This window comes from Poecilia reticulata, linkage group LG5 (genome assembly GCF_000633615.1).
Source record: "Poecilia reticulata strain Guanapo linkage group LG5, Guppy_female_1.0+MT, whole genome shotgun sequence".
NCBI classification, from domain to species: domain Eukaryota; kingdom Metazoa; phylum Chordata; class Actinopteri; order Cyprinodontiformes; family Poeciliidae; genus Poecilia; species Poecilia reticulata.
In genome coordinates, this window is record NC_024335.1 from 25,473,282 (window position 1) to 25,491,280 (window position 17,999).

The 17,999-nt window shown below is 39.5% G+C and overlaps 2 protein-coding genes across 2 annotated transcripts; both read right to left on the reverse strand.

Annotated features, from left to right (window-relative positions):
* Positions 1-2,335: 2,335 nt before the first annotated feature.
* On the reverse strand, positions 2,336-11,545 carry LOC103465331 (phosphatidylinositol 5-phosphate 4-kinase type-2 gamma-like). The gene is made up of 10 exons (XM_008410023.2): positions 11,048-11,545; positions 10,866-10,963; positions 9,047-9,143; positions 8,472-8,621; positions 7,309-7,455; positions 6,847-6,885; positions 5,797-5,910; positions 5,463-5,718; positions 5,252-5,355; positions 2,336-5,122 (listed from the first exon to the last, which is right to left on the reverse strand). Exons 1-10 carry the CDS (start codon positions 11,204-11,206, stop codon positions 5,042-5,044), a joined length of 1,245 nt encoding a protein of 414 aa, XP_008408245.1. The 5' UTR covers positions 11,207-11,545; the 3' UTR covers positions 2,336-5,041.
* Positions 11,546-12,165: 620 nt separating this feature from the next.
* On the reverse strand, positions 12,166-16,869 carry LOC103465332 (insulin-like growth factor-binding protein 3). Its single transcript, XM_008410024.2, has 4 exons — positions 15,823-16,869; positions 15,272-15,300; positions 15,070-15,189; positions 12,166-13,864 (listed from the first exon to the last, which is right to left on the reverse strand). The coding sequence occupies exons 1-4, from the start codon at positions 16,145-16,147 to the stop codon at positions 13,760-13,762; spliced, it is 579 nt and encodes a 192-aa protein (XP_008408246.1). The 5' UTR covers positions 16,148-16,869; the 3' UTR covers positions 12,166-13,759.
* Positions 16,870-17,999: the final 1,130 nt, after the last annotated feature.

A 17,999-nucleotide genomic window follows, 5' to 3' on the forward strand; every position in this document is an offset into this window, starting at 1 on the left:
GCCTTATATTATGGACCAACATTGAGCCACAACAGGTCTAGCAACTACGGTAAGCAGCCGCTGACTTCATTTTCGCCGTAGAAGAAGAAGCGCGCGGTGCATGCTGGGATAGTTGTCAGAACGCTGGTTTGTAATCTATTAATAAAGTTTGACTGACCTATCTACCTACCGACCGTCTAGAATCAGGTCGTCTGCAGGTCATGTAGCACCACATTCTCCATGAACATGCTGTGCGCGAACGGAGAACGGTGACCATCGTCCGGCCACGCCTCAGCCCAGTCACGGAAGACTCTCCTTGCTGACCGGAGTCGGACTGTTTTGTTGACATTCCCTGTAGTGCAGCTCCATCTAGTGGATGCATAACGTAACTCCAGCCTCTACTATAGCGTCTATTCTATGCGCCTTACAATGCGGTGCGCCTTATATATGAAAAAAGTTTTAAAATAAGCCGTTCATTGAAGGTGCGCCTTATAATCCGGTGCGCCTTATAGTGCGGAAAATATGGTAGATTATGTTTATTACTTATAATAGCTTTTGTCACAGCTAGATTTGGCTAGATTGTTTTTTCTGCTCTCCTCTGCCATTTCTCTCTCTGTTTCTCTCCTCACCTTGCCCTCTGCTCTCCTCTCACACCTGCACCTTGTTTTCCAGTTACCACTGGTCCATTGTCCCAGCATTTAAAACTCCCAGTATTTTACCACCTCTCCTTTGGTCACTCCTTGCTGGATCCTCCTGTTATATCCTGTTTAACTCCATAAACTAGTTTCTGTTTGTTCCTGCTCTGTGTGTCATCCTGCTAGTTTGTAAGTTCTTGTTTTATTATTATTTTAAACAAATATTTAACTGCGATTGATGAGTCTATATTTTCCTCTGCAAGTTTAGTTAATATTCTGAAAAACACTCCAGTATTTAGACTGTAATAGCCAATCACCTTCGGGTTTTACACCAACATGCATTAATGTTTATCATGATGCAGGGTGTTTAACTCTTTAACCAACCTGTGTGCAGCCTCTATTACTTTAAATTTACTCAAGTTCTGCACAATTGAGTAAACACAACCAAAAATCTTGACTTTAAGCTTCATTTCTTAAACTTCAAGCGGAAATGCCTTTCCTTACATCTGATGGATAAATGAGACGGATGATGGAGGTGTGGGCATAAAACAGCTGGTTTGTTCTGAGCTTCTTTTTGGTTATTTTGTGCACAATCTCATTGAAGCAAGATCTCTCAAGGTTGTTTGCCTCAAAGCACTCCCACATTCAAAAGGAACAAAGAAAATGTGCAAAGAAAAGTGAATCATCAACACTGAGGTCAGAACTGATGGATTTATAACCAATTAAAAAGTGCGTCCTTGAAGAATGTAGGATCACTGAACAATACCGAGCTGCTGAGGTTACAGAGTTTTAATTTTTCAGTGGTTTGAATCCATTTACACGGTTCGGGGGGGCGGGGAGGGGGGGGGTGGATGTACGTAAGCTTTCAGAGCTTGTTGCTGCAGCTTTGGGACATGTAGCTAAGGCAGAAATTGAAAAATTCAAGCCATTTGTTTTTAACCTTCATGTCCTTTCTGTGTTTTGAGTTGTCCATGTGAAGCAGGAGCATCAGGAATGTGTGCCAGGAGCTCTGGGATGCGAGAGGGCCTAAATAGAGACAAAAGAATGAATGCTTCATCACAGAGATTCAGTTTCAAAGGGACACCTAGAAATTTGAATCACTCCTGGTGCATCTTAACATCATGTGGTCAAGTTATGAATGTAGTAACTAATTGTGTATAAATCTAAGCTAAGAAAAACAAATACAATGTTTAGCAGTTGGGTTTGTGCATTAAAAGCCACTGGATGCAGATATTTCTTCCAACAGAAAAAATACATTTTTCACACTCTTGACATGATACAAGTGTGTTTTATTGCGGTTTTTACATGAAGATCCAGCACAAAGTGGAAGAATAATAACTCATGAATTTTCCTTTTTTGTTTTGGTAATACTTAATTTGAAGGGGTGTGTATAAGACTGACATAACACCCGTCAGGAACATAAAGAAGTCTTTATGAATGTTTATGACAGTTGTCATGAAGTGTCATTCGGTAAATAATGACACTTCTAATGCAAAGTTGCTCTAAAAGTTGCATTAAAAGTCCATTTAAAATGGCAACTTTGCATTAAATTATCATAATTTACAAAATCATGCAAAGTTGGCATTTTCAATGGACTTTTAATGCAACTTTTAGAGCAACTTTGCATTAAAAGTGTCTTTATTTACCGAATGACACTTCATGACCACTGTCATAAACATTCATAAAGACTTCTTTATGTTCATGAAGGATGTTATGTCATGTTTATGACTGTTATGTCAGTCTTATGCACACCGCTTCAAGTAAAGTGTTAGCATTTTTTAAATAAAGTTCTCTGATGTCTCTATTTAAAATCAAGTAAGAACAATGGCTTCCCTATATTTGGTTAGATAACAACCATTGATCAGTAGTAAAAAATCTGTTGGTAGGACTTAATATTTGTTTTCTACACCTTTATAGGAGAGTGATAAGAAAAATACCTCTGTTGAAATAAAGCCAGAAGACATAATAGCTAAGATTTATGACCAAAACAGATTTTTTTTTTTCTTTAATTCAAAATACTATGTACACCTGAAAGACAAACACTGAAAACGTTCTCTAGTTTTCACCATATTTGGACTGAGATTGGATCATTTTGTTAGTTACTTTGTTTGTTTGTAAAACAAACACACAGATGTATCACAGACAGAGTCCCGGATGTCCTTGCAGCAAAAGGTTGTGACGCAGAAAAGCTGAATACAAACACACACACCACACTTTTCAGCCTTTATTTCTACACTGTATTTTTCTCTTTAGAATCATGTGTTGCTTTGTGGTTTTATACATAAAATCCCAATAAAAGAAGCTTGAGTTTCTGGTTGTGACTTGGTGCTATAAACATGTCAGCACGCTGCCTGAACGCCGAGCCAGGCTTTTATTATATTACCGAAAAGCGCAATAATGAAACGCCTGACAAAATGTAGCCAACTGGCGAGGTGAAATGAATTAAGGACAGAAATAACACAGCCTGTTTTTCTCGCCTCATTTGCAATTTTAATGAGCTTTTAACAGGAAAAGCTGAAACGTTTTAATTAGTTGTGTCGAAAAGGTCAGTCGGAACATTTTATCACGTTCATAATGGAGTCTTTTCATATCACAACCAATGCCGATATTCCCACAAAGTGGAGCTGAAAATAGAGAAACAAATGAATTTGTCACATCACTGAATTTACCTCAATTTACGTTATTGTCAGTGCTAATAAGAAGAGGAACACCTGCTCTATTAAAAACCCCTTTAATGGTAAGATGTAGAGGAAAAAAAAGTAAAAACACGAAAACGGTATGTGTCAGTTATCGGCCGAACTGTGACACATTTATTAACGTATTTTTATTCACTGAAGGTTTTCTAAAATAAAGTCTAAGGATGCAGATGTTTGCTCCCAAAGAGATTTACTTTGAATTTCTTTTATTAAAACTCTTTAATGTTTTCCCGAGAATCAAGACGTTAAAAATCTATAAACAAAATAAGAGTGAGGAGCCTTTTCAATGTAAAGCTGCAGGTGATGAGAGGGGATAAAATTCAAGACACAGCCGGGATAAATACCATAAAGTCCAAGTTAACCATTTTTGTTGTGACTTACGTCTGGCCATACAATTTCATTCTGTATTTTCAAATGAAGAAAATACCAAAAACATTTTCTTTTCATCGTTGGCTGACCTTTAGGTAAATAGGGTTAAAAAGAGGCTATAAAATCAAGAGAACATTTTGTGTAAAGTGAAAAAAGTCATAGTAAATGTCAAACTTCAGAGTGGAGTAAAGTATGTATTTCTGTTTTTGTTTCAGGCCCCAACTACTAAATGAGAATGCAAATGTCACCGTTAAATTGTTAGTATAATGATGAAGGAAGCAAAATTAGCACAAGATATATTGCTACATCCATAATCTAAACCTGCTTATTCAGATTTCATGTGACTGACCAACTCAAATTAGTTCATAGTTGCATAAATGAAAAGAAAGACAGCTTAAAGACAAACATTGAGCCATGTTTAATCAGAAACCTTTGAGTAAAATCCAATGGTTTCAGAAGTCGTATTAAACAGAGTCTCATTGTGTGTCATTTAATCTCAGAATAAATTAATTTCGTTCAACAAAGGCCTCGGAGGTTTGTAGAACATTATCGACCAACGCAGGGTCAGGTTTTAAATCCACATCTCAACTTCTGAACATCGCGCAGAACTCACAAAGGTTTAACCTTTAAACGCTGGACATAAAAAACCCATTCAAAAAAGGCACAAAATGTTTCCTTTTTTTTAATCCAGCATTTCTCTCAGCTTGCAATGAGTGCAAACCAGAAACATCTCTGACATTTAAAAGTAAGTCACATGACTTCGTTAGAAGAGGTCACATGACCAACAGGTTTTACTCCCTGGATGCAACCAGAGAAAATCATTTTCCTCCCTCCCTGTGAGGGAGAGTGAAACGTCTGCTAGTCACGTCAACCTCTTTGACGCCTCTTTAAAACGACCCGTATTCTCTGTCCAAAACACAAACATCTTGGTCTTCAAAGTCGTGTCGTTTCTGCTTTAGGTAAGTGCAAACTGCTGGAACCAGGAGTTTCCTCTCCAGCAGGTTTCCAGTGGTTTTGGATTTGCTTTGCCTTTTAATAAAAGTCTATGTTGGATAGCCAAATTGTTAATTGTCTCTGGCTGCCTTTGCCTAAAAGATTAAACCTCGTTGAAGAAGCTCACAGTGAAATAAGCCTTCAGAGAGAATGTGCAGGCAGTCCATCATCCGAAAACAGGAAGAGTTTGGCACGACTGAGGCCAGTACTGTTCTCCAGATTGAACAATCTTAATGTGAGCACATTCTTAATAAGTTTAATAAACATAAATACTTCTGCATAGATTTTATTTTTTAGCTGTAAATGTTTTGTGTTCCTTGTGGGTGTTGTGCAGCTAAGCGTGGCATCAAAAGACGATCAATCCTTGAACTAGGCAAAGATCTTCGCGATGAACTCCTTGAAGCGTTTGGCGTACTGCTCGGGATGAACCGTTGTGATTTCAGCTCCCGCCTGCAAAGCACAAAGAGAAGCACGGCTGACTGAAAAACAAGGAAGCAGAGGATGAAAGCCACCCTTTACGCCGGAGATGTGTCGCGTCCCCACGCTAAGCAGTCGCTTTTAAGAGCGATGCTCTCTCACCCCGTGCTTGACAGCCCTGGCAGCGTGAGCGGCTTTCTTCTTGGCATCATACTGCGTCAGCACATCAATCAGACCCATGAAGTACACCTCCCTCCTGGGAGCACCTACGAGGGAACGGTTCACGGCGTCTGTTGAGTGACATTGATGCCAAAGTGCGGCGAGCGCTCGCCATTTGCAGCTCTGCGTGAGGTGACGCTCAGGTGCCACTCACCCACGGCGCTCTGAACGGCGTACACGTCCACGTAAGGGTCGAACTCCCCGGGACCCATGGGCTTGAGCGAGCTCATGTAGCCGGCGATTCCTTCAGGGGAAGTGGAGCATGGAGGAGCAGCCGGGTCGTTTTCGTCCTCCTCTTCCTCCTCACAGGACGACTCCACGTCGTCGTCCTCCTCCTCTCTCTCAGCTCGCTCGGTGTCATGGATGCCCAGCAGCAGGCTGTAGTCCATGATCCTCATGCGCACGAGAAACTGAAACGAGGGAAACTTCAGCGACAGAAACCCTTTAAAAGACAGCAAATCCAGACACTAGAAGTATTCCTTTCTCACCTCGATGTCTCTGCCGAGTTTGTTCATCACCTTCTCTTTCTCCTCATCGCTCACGTAGATCTTCTGCATGCTATTCAAGAAGTCTGCGTCCTTGTATGTGGGCAGCTCTTTGACCTGAACAAACAGTGTCATGCTCCACGTTTTGTTTTGCAAAGGTGGCACAAAGTTTTGTGCATTTGGTGTTCTTATTTAGGTCTGCTTTGCGACAACAGGAGCGTACCATTAGCTACTGCTAAAGTGGCACATTAAAAAAAACAAACAGATTTTTCATATTTTCAACTGGCCATGCATAATCCTTAATCTCTCACTGACCATTCTTGTTTTGAATGCATAAATCAAACAGTTCTGACTGTATTCCGTCAGTAAAAGTACTGCAACCAAAACATATTGCAATAGCCCAAACTCAACACTTAAAATAATAATAAAATTAAAAAAATACAACCTTAAATTGAATTTAGCATCTTTAACAATTCTGTAAGTTTAACGTAGCATCTATCTGGATATTTATTCTTTATAGATCTATCAGGTTTCTTGGAACCTTTATCTGCGATCCATGATTTCCTTTTTCCCAGTGACATGAAGGAAACAACGGGACACTTCGGTCCGTTTCTCTTTTCACTCTTCAAAATGGGAAAAACAAGAGAACATGGAATTAAAGAAAGGCAGATGTGTGTTTATAAGTCAAGAAATAGCTACGGTAGCCAGAGGGATAAACAAACGATGCAACACAAACCCAAATCGGGGGTCTCCATAGCAACCAAGAGGCAATGTTTTTACATGCTAGCCACATTCAGAAACATAAGAAGCTCAATTTCCTGTCGTGAATAAACTGAACCAAGTCAGGTGTCAATAAGTTTCACCAGCAATTTAGAAGAAAACAATTATATAATGTTTTTTTATCACTATCACATCTACTCAAGCTAAAAGCTGGATTATTACAAATAAGTTATTATTGCAGTGAGACGGGTTTGTTTTAAGGGTTTTTTTACTCATCATTACTAACACATACACTGCACATATAAAGACTGCACAGCTTTAATCTGATCTCACCTTTTCTTTAAAACTTGCTTCTCGAGTCAGCACGGAGCCCTGAACACGGAAAAATGGAAAAAAGAAATTAGCTGGAGTGTCTGCAGCTCATTTGAACTCAAATTGATATAAATTTGCACAGGCAGCTGATGCAGGTGAACACCTTTTAAAGCTTTTTAGGGGTGAAAATGTTCACTGTAATTATTTATTTTTTTTATAAAAAGGTTTTTATTTATGGTAGTAAAGCTGTATTTACAAAACTGTTTTATGTTCACAATTTTACGCTGTTTGGTTTTAAACGGAAAAGTTATCACAGTATTGGATTTATTGAATACAAAATGGTCAAAATGATTATGGTACTTTCTTATTGGCTAGTCGTTACATTATTGGAACAGAAATAAACTTTTCCTTGATTATAGCTCAGGTTTCCAGAGTGTGTTGTAGATTTATGCTGTCCTGGCTGACCTCTGAATCCTCCCTCACCTTCAGGTCGTACTTCCTGTGTACCGCCAGCCTGTGGCTGAACATGTTCCTCATCACTAACAGGTAGGTGTCCTCGCTCTCCACCGTCACTCTGTACATGGCGAGGAACTGAGGGAGCAGCGTGCTGCCGTGGGAGGTGACAATATGCTGCAGGAGGACGGAGAGCAAAGGACACACATCACAGATACAGGAGGAAAGCTTTCGTCTCTGTCTCCGTGTGCCTCCTTCCATAACTTCCGTGTTAAATTAATGCCGATGCTTTCTAAATTCCCACTCCCCCCCCCCCCTAAAAACTGTGACTATATAAACATTAACCTGTTTGAAAAGGAAAAAATCATTCATCTCTTAGCTTTGCCAAGGAAATGAGGGATATTGAAGGGTGAGATTCTCTACAGAAACAGCTCAAAATGAAAGACAACTACTATCTCTAATATGATTTAAAATTTAAAATTACCTACATATTATGGACGTCAGTGTCATGCAAAGGTCTTCGTTCCTTTCCACATTTTATCATTTTACAATTTGTAATTGTTCTGTGGGGGATTTACTAGCAAAACAGTAGATGTTTAATGAATATAAAGAGATTAGGGTTTCAAACCTTCGCCTCATAAAAATCTGAGAAGTGTGGCATGCTTTTGTATTTATTCCGTTTTAATTGGCTTTGACTGTAATTTTAGAGTCATTGTCCTGCTGGAAGGGAAACCTCAAGTTTTCTTCCAGGTTTCTTATCCAGTTGGATTAGCTTCTCTTTCCCTGCTGAAGAAAGCATCCCTACATCATGATGCCGCCACCACCACCGCCGTGTTTCCCCACAGTGATGTTGAGTTCAAAGTGATGGGAATTGCTGCTTTTGTCCACTTGGCGTTTTGCACGTATACCAGAGCGTCAAATCTGAGTTTTCTTTCTCGTGTTTCCAGAAAACCATCCAGTACAGCTGGATTTATACTGAGAGACTTGTGCATTTTACACCAGATAATAATTTAGTTATTAAATTACTTTTAAAGGCAATTGATTCCAATTGACTTCATTTGCAGCAAAGGCAGCCTGTCACATAAAATACGTAAAAATTTTGCAATTTAACGAGACCAAAACATAAAAATGTTCTAGGTTATCTTCCAGAACAAATGATGAAAAAGGTAAACAACTCATGCTTTTGCCAGTACCTGATGATACTCTGACAGGATGCTGTGCATTTCCTCAACCTCCTCACTGGAAATCTCTTTTACCACCAAAGTGCGGTCGTATGATGTGAGCCGCAGCCCCATGTACTTCCCCTCCTCATCTCTGAGAGGAGGACTGCGGGTCAGAGAGACCTGAGGGAGAAAGAGGTCAGCCAGCATGACGAACATCGCCACCGACACATCATTTCTCCTGAATTAGATTGCAAATTCAAAAAGCATTCACAGAAAAACAGAACATTTTGTACCGACATCCTGTGTCACTTTCACACAGAGACGCCATTTTGTTTTTCTTGAGTAAACTTAACTGCTAGTACAAAATGTTGCCCATTATCGTGCGCTAAGCTGATGCTCCCTGTGTGCTCTGAAGGAAAACTCGGTGAGCCACCTGGCACATGCAAATAAGGCACAGAGCCATGCAAATGGAGGACGTCAATAAAAAGCTGCCACAAAAGGAGGACGCTGAAAGACGTGTGAAGATCTGTTCCAGCATTGTTCAAATTACACGGTTTGTTCTTCATCTACGTATTTTTGTGCCCTGAATAATGTTGAGTTCATACCTGGTAATCTTGATCCTCGATGCCAAAGCGCTCTCGCAGGTTCCTGAACACCTGTGGGCAGTACTCTTTGAATTTAAACTGGCCCGGAAGATTCTCCCTGGGAATAAAAGCAGTTTGATCAAGCAGGACGGTGAGCCACTGTTTACCACAGTCTGTCAGAGTTTATCGATGGTGTCCACTTTCATTATTTTCAAGTTCTTGCTGTTTTCCTGTTTCCACACCAGGTCACATAAAAAAAAACACGCACACAGATTCACATAAGTAAATAAAGTTAAAGTAACAGCCTTTCAGTCTGAGAAAACATTTGTTGTTCCTCACCCCACCTCTGTTATTGAAGTCTCTAAAATAACTGCATTCCTGGATGGATTATAGGATTACAGAACAGTTACTTGGTTTTGCTGTCGGTTTTCAAGCTGAACTTTAACAAAAGCAGATTGTGTTTTACTGTAAAAATCCACCATCTGAAAGTGGAAAGAGTACAGCAAACCCATCAAAATGTAGCTGTCAGCCTAAACTCACAGGCCAGACGAAGAGAGCATTATGCTCCTCCGACAGCTCTGGAGGAGCTGCAGAGATCCATAACTCAGGTCAGGAAAAACCGTTCCACAAATCTGACCTTACGGCAGAAAAGAAAATATTTCCAAGAGGTTGCTCTGGTCAAATGAAACCAAATTTTACCTTTTGGCTTTCAGGCAAGATAAAAAATAACGCTGTATATTACACTGAACACAGTGGTGATCGTGCTGTGGGGTGCTTTGTTACGGTTTATAGTTGAGTATGATTAACAAAGACAGAAAGTCATAGAGGGAATGATGAAGGAGAAGCAACCAGGAGTAACAAGCAAGGAAAATATAAAGTACAAGAGAAACTGGGAGAAGGTCTGACAAAGGACTAAAGGGGAACTTGGAATACAGAGGAGGTGATCACTGAAGCAAAGGATCAGGATATAACATCACTACAGCAATGGCACAGGAGGCAAGAGAAAATAAAATTGAAGTCAAAATGGCACTGTAAGAATTAAAGAAATGTAAGCAGTAACAAAACAAAATGCAACAATTAACTAGGACATTAGAACCAGAGCAACAAACTCAAGCAAATCCAAATCCTAAGACGTGTGCGTGTTCATCCAGGACACAGAGTTGGAGTTGCTGAGAAAAACAACTCGACAACTTTAAAGTTTGCCGTAAGCCATGATAGAGGTGTTGAGGACGCTGCTCTAAGATTTAAAAATCTCACTTCGGACAACATGCAAGTGTACTGGAAAGCTAACACAGTGGCACGGTGGTGGAAGCATCATTCTGAGGGGACACGTTTCTTGTTTCTTTTCTAAGTCGCACGAGAACTGCTGTATGTCACTAGAGTAAAAAATCCCAAGTCCATTTATTTTTGTGAACTCACTCATTCTACCTCTGTTATTGATGTCTGGATTCCTGAATGGATTAAGGGATTACTGAAAGGCCACTCGGTTTTTACACAATAAGTTTGAGAAGAAATCTTTTAATGGTTGCAGCTTTATAGCACAACTTCACAATGTTCTAACAAATCCCTCCTTTAATAGTTTTGCCTCACACTTTAAGGCTAAACTGCCCCTTTCTTTTGAACTCAGCTCCACAAATAAACCGTAAAATGTTTGTTCTGCTATACTTTAATTGTTAAAAGCTCTCACTGCGGCAGTATGAAACGTATATACTTTTAATGCTAGTTGGAAAGTCTTGCGTCTCTCTTAATGATAAACACAAAAACACAAACGGACATCAAATCTGTGCAGCCGTAGAGGAAGCAGGGCGAGTGTTCCCACAAAGAGAGCGGAGCACATTACTTGTTGAAGCAGTGGTTCATCACTTTGATCTTCGTGCTGGCTTTGAAGTCGTCCGGGAGCAGCATGACAGGTACAGGCACCTGGCCCAGGTCATTAATCTGCGCATGATCAATGGGCGAAATGTTAATGAGCGCCACATAAACCGATCGCCGTTCAACGCAAAAGCTCGCTCGCTTGAATACCGAGTGATTGACTCCCCACACCAGGACGCTCAGCACCGGGTCGCTGGCTCGGAAGACTTTCACCTTCTGCTGCACGAAGTTCTTCTTCTTCGTCTTCCTTTTGGGCTTCAGAGGGCCCGTGGGGACGGAGGAGGAGGAGGCGGCGCTGGGGGAAGACATCGCGCTGTCTCAGGTTATCCGTCCCTCGGTCTGAGTGAGCAGGCTTTGCTGTTGCTCCTGTCGAGTCCTGTGTGTATGTAAAGCAGGCTGGAGTTGAAGTCCGCCTGTGGAGTCTCAGCAGCAGCAGCAGCTGAGGCTTTAGCTCAGTGGTTCTGTGCGGTCCAGTGACAGAGAGTGAAACAAGAGCGCAGCTCAGGGACAGTATATACTGCAATCAATGTAATTAAACATTAACTAGATTTATGTGGGTGTTGTATTTATCTCATGAATGTGCGCCTTGTAGTATTAGTATGGCAGTAACCTTAACAGACGACCGCAGTGAGGTAATTTAACCTGTTTTTTTTTTTTTTTACAGAGACATGGGTCTGAGCAGCAGTGGCGCAAAAAAGTGGGTATGCAGGGTATGCAACGCATAAGGGTGCAGCATCAGAGGGGGCGCCAAAACCCCGTCTGGAGGGGGCGGCGCGCCGATGATGTTTTCCCATACACTTCAGCGCGCCTTACGCTGCTTCACCTCGCGCACATTGCGAGGTAAATGTACTGAGTTTTACCTTTCACGTATCGTCGCCTCGGGGGGCGGAGGCGCCGATCTATGTTTTCGCATCCACCTGAATAATGTGTAGTTGCGCCACTGCTGAGCAGAGGCGCAGTGAGGAACAGGAAGCACCGGGGCGCACCCAGCCCCCAATACTAGCACTCTACCGCCATTTGGAAGTCATTTAAAAGTAAAGCACTGAGAAGATGCATTCGGTCTAGGTTACCCTTTAAGAAATATTAAATGTAGATGTGCAATTAAGTTTGAAATTATTACATTTAAATTGACTAAATTACTAATTATTTACTTTTTTAGTCACCAAAAAAAGTTTGATAGCAAACAAATCATGAGTGGTTTCAGTTTTTATGGCAAAGTATAATTTTTTTTAAATATATAAAATATTTATATAACTATATTTGGGTGACGGTGAGAGAGCCAATATTCAACTACTACTACTGCTACTACAAATATTAAATAATAATAACCACAGCGTTTGTGCTGAAGAACTGAGTAATGTGGCTCCATACTATAACCTCTAGTTGTGTTAACACTTTTTACATATTTTTAGCATTTTTCAACAGAGCCATGATAATGTTTAACTGGGATTACTGGGATTAACTGGCTTCATCTTTGTCACCATTTTATAATCTTACTGCTATGAAGCTGACATTGAACTGTTTTAAATCTAATGAAGAACTTCTCTGAGGTTTTTTTTTCTTTTATGCTCCCTCTTATAATGCGTTACTCTTCTCAATTTATCAGTTGCTCCTTTTTTTAATCCGGTTCATAGAAATGATGAGCCAGATTAGGATGATATTATGCTCAGCCTAGATATTACTTATATGAATTGATACATGGTCTTTAATGCATCAAATATGCGTCAGAGGAATTCTTTTGAATTGCGGTTCAAAACTCTATCATTAGATATTGATATTTTAATATTTTTATTATCTTCTAAAGGTATTCAGTGCTTTCTTTCACTTAGTCTCTTTCTCATCAGTACGTGTTTATTTAAATCATCTCATAGCCTCAGATGTTATCAGTAAGTGTTCTGGCTCTTCTTAGAAAGGACAGATAACACTTTCCCATATGTTAAAGTCCAATACAAGACGCTGTCTCAAACGATATGACTATCATCTATAAAGAAATAAAATTGTCAATTTTATTGCAGCCAATTGTAAAGCTGCAATAAATGCTACAGGAAACACAAGAAGCCTATAGCTACTTAGTGCATTTTTAGGCAGCTGGTTGACTTCTTGATCATGAGTCCATTTGTTTATACAGAAAAGAAAGATGATTTTTTTTTTTTTTACAATATTTTACTTCACAAGAATACTTTACACATTGTAATACTGCCTAAAATCATCAGTCGTCATCACCAATATTAAACGTCACCAACGTTATAAATAAAAAAACATTCAGGTTCCTAAGTTCCCTCAAAGGAGTCCTAGTGTTCGCTTTTATATGTAACACTAACATAATGAACAATTTAACATAAATAGACGTATATACAGTAACATAAATTCGGCGACATGTTTTATATGCAGCAGGTACTTTTAAAACAGAGTGGTTTCGAAGGAAAGCATACTGAAAATATGTAAATATCATAGAACCTGAACACAATCGTAAAAGAGTTTGTAATTTCTCATTGCTAGCTTGTGAATGTTATGTAACTGATTTCTAGAAGTTTGTTTAAAAAAGTGTTAAAAGTCTTTCGGCTGAATGAGTTTTTAAAAAGTTTAATTTGTGGCACTCGGATCATAATTGACATGCTTTCATTCTGTATATCATTTTAGCTGGATTATTTTTAGCTGCAGTCCGATCTCCATTGAATATGAAGGAATCAAATCAGCACAATCCGAGTGTATTCAGCAGAGGGCGTCAGGAGACAAAGTTTGATCACTACGCAGCTCCTCGGGGAGGAAGATCTGCTTTCATCTGGTAGAAATGCAACATATGGAACGGCGAGTTCAGGTTTTAGGCCCATGTTCCTTCATCTGCGTCGCCTTTCCTGCTCCTCAGCAAATCACGTTGCCCTGTTGTTTAGTCTTGGGCGGTACGGAGAGGCCGTTCACATCCACACACCAGCACTTTCCACGCTGCTTCCCCAGAGACGACCAGCACTGCACACAAAAAGCAAATGAGCAGAAATCAGAGCTTAACCAAAAACACCTTGTTTCTGTGGTACTTCGTTCAACCTTTAAAGCCTGAAATTATTTCAAAATAATATATCTGGGATATGGAGTTGAACCACGATGTCACTAATGTCAGAGGAATCACGTTTCACACTAGAAGATTTAAAGGCTTTAAAAAGAAGTGTATATATTGCAGCACCACATGGCTTTAGCTGCAGAGGCTATTAGCTGGAGTTCAGTCTGGGCTTCAGGTCGTGACCCTGAAACCTTTGCTGTATATCTTCCCTTCTTCTCTACCAATTTTCTGCCTGATGACTGACAATAAAGAACACACAATCTTATAAAAAGGAATATGTGTATGACTGCATACAAATCACTGACTTAAGTTTCTTTATGCAAAGATAAGTCCATCTGAAGCAAAAATGTAGAATTGGTTTGAGGCAGGTTGTGCAGGAAGTGACTGTTTTTGAGCTACATAATAAGAAAGTGGGAGGAGGGCAAGTAGTTCATTTTTTTTGCTCCACCATGGACACAAAATTGCTCTTTCATCATAAATATATAAACATTTATTGAGTTCAGTTCTTGCCATGGTAGGTGGTATACGTGACATTCAGCTCTGGAATTTTCAGCAACATTAATTTTAATCAATTCTATTTCTTTAGTAAAGTTTTTTTTTTTTTTCTTCAAATAGTTCCCTTGCACACCCAGAAAAATGCAGATCCAAACGTGGCAACATTATGATTTAATCAAGATGCAGTGATGGTGTATTTAAAATGGGGCAAAGATTATTTTTTATTTAATTTAGCAGTCATGAAAACAGCTGAAAGAAAAAAAAAACATAAAAATGGAACTTCACCTCAAAATATACAACCTGGATAAATGTTTAGCCATTAGCATCAATTTAGCCAAAACTACGCAAAAATAAATAAATAAAAAATCTCCAGGGACACAGGAGGGGTAGGAAAACACACAACTTCAATTTTACTTTCTATTACCATTAATCCACATTTTTCTGACTTTTCTCTTAACTGTCACAAAACATCCACCTGGCCAGATATTTTCTTTTCAGGTGAGTCAACCAAATACAATAGGACCTGTTTAGTTTGTCTAACACAAACTAAATATAATTAGTTTAAATACGTGGAATGAAACTTGAATTTTCTTACATGGTTTTTCTTTATTTAGAGTCCTACCTGCTTCCTTTTGTAGAAACCACTTTTATCACAGTTGGGTATGTAGATATCATGACGGGACTTAAATAAATGGGCGTCAAGATCTTGGATGACTTTCATTAAAAGTTTGCGGCAGGGAGCCTGCAGGAAGAGACGGACACATGCAGTGTTAACAGTGTATGACACACAGTCTGCAGTTTGCTGAAACGGAGATCATTTTTACCTCATTGGGCTCCTCAGTTGGCGCCGATTCTGAGATCAGACAAATGGAAATACGACAGACATTATTTACTTTGCTAAAGTTGCAAAAGGACATTTTTCAAGTAGCTGTTGTGCACCCTTTAGTTCCACGTTTAACAAAAAGCAGTCAGATTGATAAAATCCACATCTGTGGGAAAGTAATGAAAAGTTACAATGTGATTATTTTCTGACCATTCAAGACAGAAATTGTATTCCTGCCTAAAATGCTCTCCGATCACATCCAAAGAAAACTTGTAATTTGCCAACACCACTAAACCAAAGTTACTCATTCATTCACTCAGCCCTGCAGCGACTCTTTCTGAAACACCATCAGCTGATGATGTGCACAGTTTCAGACTAATAAAATGCATTTTACTTCACAAAGCACATAACTCCCAGCAATAATAATAATAATAATAATAATAATAATAATAAAAATACCTAACATTTGAAATGACACTGAAATCCATAGAGGAGAGCTGTATAGGGTCCAGTCGACAGATGAGTTAGAAACAGCAGCTCTGTATGTCTTACCTGCAGGGTAGACCTGCGTAGTCGCTGTGGTGCTGCTGACATTGCTGCAGACTCCTCTGCCCTCCAGCAGGGCACGCAGGGGCCTCGGCTCATCCTGTGGAGGCTCACAGCGCAGACCTGGGGCACAGCTCAGAGTGTAGACGCCGCACGGCTCCCCAGGAGCCAGAGAGGCCACGTCCAAATCCACAGGCTTTCCTGCGCAGGTTGGACATCCTCTGGACGGCGTGGTCAGGATGCTTGACAGAGCAACCTCCCGGACGAGCAGCGCCAAGATGTTTACGCACAGCAGCATCTTGATTTGAAGGCTTTCCATAAGTAATTTCATCCTAATAGAGGCTACCACTGCGTTTCTGTAAAAACGTTCTGTCCTCAGAGATGTTTAACTCCTCTGACTGCAGTCTCTCCGTCTGTAACAGCTGGGTATAATTTCCTCCTGCCAAGACAGTGATGATAAGGCAGACAGACACTACTGGCAGCACCTTTTAAGGAGCCTCCAGCAGCGAGTAAAGGTATATGGGAGGGTACGAGATGGAGAATGTTAGATTTTCCTCTCATTTTCACGCAGCTGAGCACACCCCCAGTTTGACACGACACACACACACAAAGACTCACACACGTTCAACCAGTTTGTTGTCCGTCAGCATGGAGAACTGTAGTGTGTTCAACACTGGCATAAATCACAGGTAATCACAGTGTTTAACGCTCCATTGCTCCGACTTTTCCCCATCTGGAGAGTCATTTATTTACGGAGACAATGCCTGAATGTGATAGACCAGTCCAGTGAGCACAGAACCCAGTCTACCCAGTAACTGAATGAATATTTAGCATCAGTAATACTTTAGATCACCAGACCTCATACTTTTAAAAAGTATAGTAGCAGATCAAGACATGACTTCTGTGAAATTAAAACGAAACAAGAAGCAAAAAAACTTTTAGGCATTGGCTTAATAATGTAGTTTAATTATTTAGTTACACAATTTTCATTTCTGGTGGTTTTTACTACACTAAATATTTTGCACAAAAATGCACACACAAACAAACGTTTTTTTGTGCATGTTTTTCCTCTTAGTGTTTTAATGTAAAAAATGCAGATACACGCATTGCTGTTAGCTTGCATTGTCAGCTGGTTAATTGATGTTGCTTGAGGATCATTTCACCACTTTAATCCTGGAATATTTTGCGGTTCTGATGTTTCATTTGATCAGTGGATTCAGATCCAGCAAGAAAATGGACGGTACAATATTTTTAAGTTTAAGCTAAAATAAAGAAGATTTAAGCTCTTGGTTGCCATTTAGTTCATTATTTCAATGAAAACTAATCTCATATGCTGCATCCAAGATTTTTTTTTTTTAAGTTTTAAAGAACTTTAGCGAAATATACATACAAAATTGGGAAATAGATCATTAGAACTGAAGCCTACAATTGATAAATCTTACTGGTTTTCTAACTTGGAAATAATTATGTTACTCCAAGATCCAAATTCCTACTTAACATCTGTAGAAGACAGAAGCTCAAACTAGTCCACATTTTGATTTTTTGGGGGGCTAAGCTCCACATTAAACTGTTATTTGTTTCATATTTTCCTTTTAAACATTTTAACACTAACATTTACTCTGATTAATAGTAACCCAGGTTCCACCAGTAGTATTTATATTGGAGAACAAATGGCTTTAGATCTTGTAGTTGCAACAGACATATTTGTCAACCAGATTACAAGTTCATTTATAAAAGCATTTATCATGTTATAGTTACTACAGACATTAATTTAATAAAAAATTAATGTCTGTTACAAGTTATAGAAACAATGTTAGAAATCCAAAAGTTAAATTGCCACATTTGATTTTTGACATTACTTTCAAGAGAGTTGAACAATTTTATTCAGAGAAATTTCAGTGTACAGTTTGTGATGTTTTTCCTGTAATAACAGTATCCTGAAGGATTTCAAAGCATTTCAAACTTGGTTGTAGTTTCTGAGGAAATGACTTGTCAAGGTGTGTCGCTAAATGCTCAGTGAGTAACATTAGCAGCTTAGGGCAGAACAGTCCCAGGCTGTAAATTCCACACTCTATGAGTCACTGACCCACGGCAGTGGTCTCTGTTACACAGTCTGTGACAACACTGATTTTGTAAATCAGAAGTCAAAAGCCATAAATAAAAAATAGTTCTCTCACCACATA

Bases quoted from the DNA above. Each gene is read 5' to 3' on its own strand.
- LOC103465331 (XM_008410023.2), bottom strand. From the start codon at position 11,206: ATGTCTTCCCCCAGCGCCGCCTCCTCCTCCTCCGTCCCCACGGGCCCT. The intron at 5,911-6,846 runs GTGAGATCAGAT...CTGTTTGTTCAG, and splicing joins AAGCAAGTTTTAAAGAAAAG to GTCAAAGAGCTGCCCACATA. The intron at 5,719-5,796 runs GTGAGAAAGGAA...CCCTCGTTTCAG, and splicing joins AACTCGGCAGAGACATCGAG to TTTCTCGTGCGCATGAGGAT.
- LOC103465332 (XM_008410024.2), bottom strand. From the start codon at position 16,147: ATGAAATTACTTATGGAAAGCCTTCAAATCAAGATGCTGCTGTGCGTA. The intron at 15,190-15,271 runs GTAAAAATGATC...CTCTTCCTGCAG, and splicing joins CAACTGAGGAGCCCAATGAG to GCTCCCTGCCGCAAACTTTT. The intron at 13,865-15,069 runs GTAGGACTCTAA...TTTTGTGTGCAG, and splicing joins GTTTCTACAAAAGGAAGCAG to TGCTGGTCGTCTCTGGGGAA.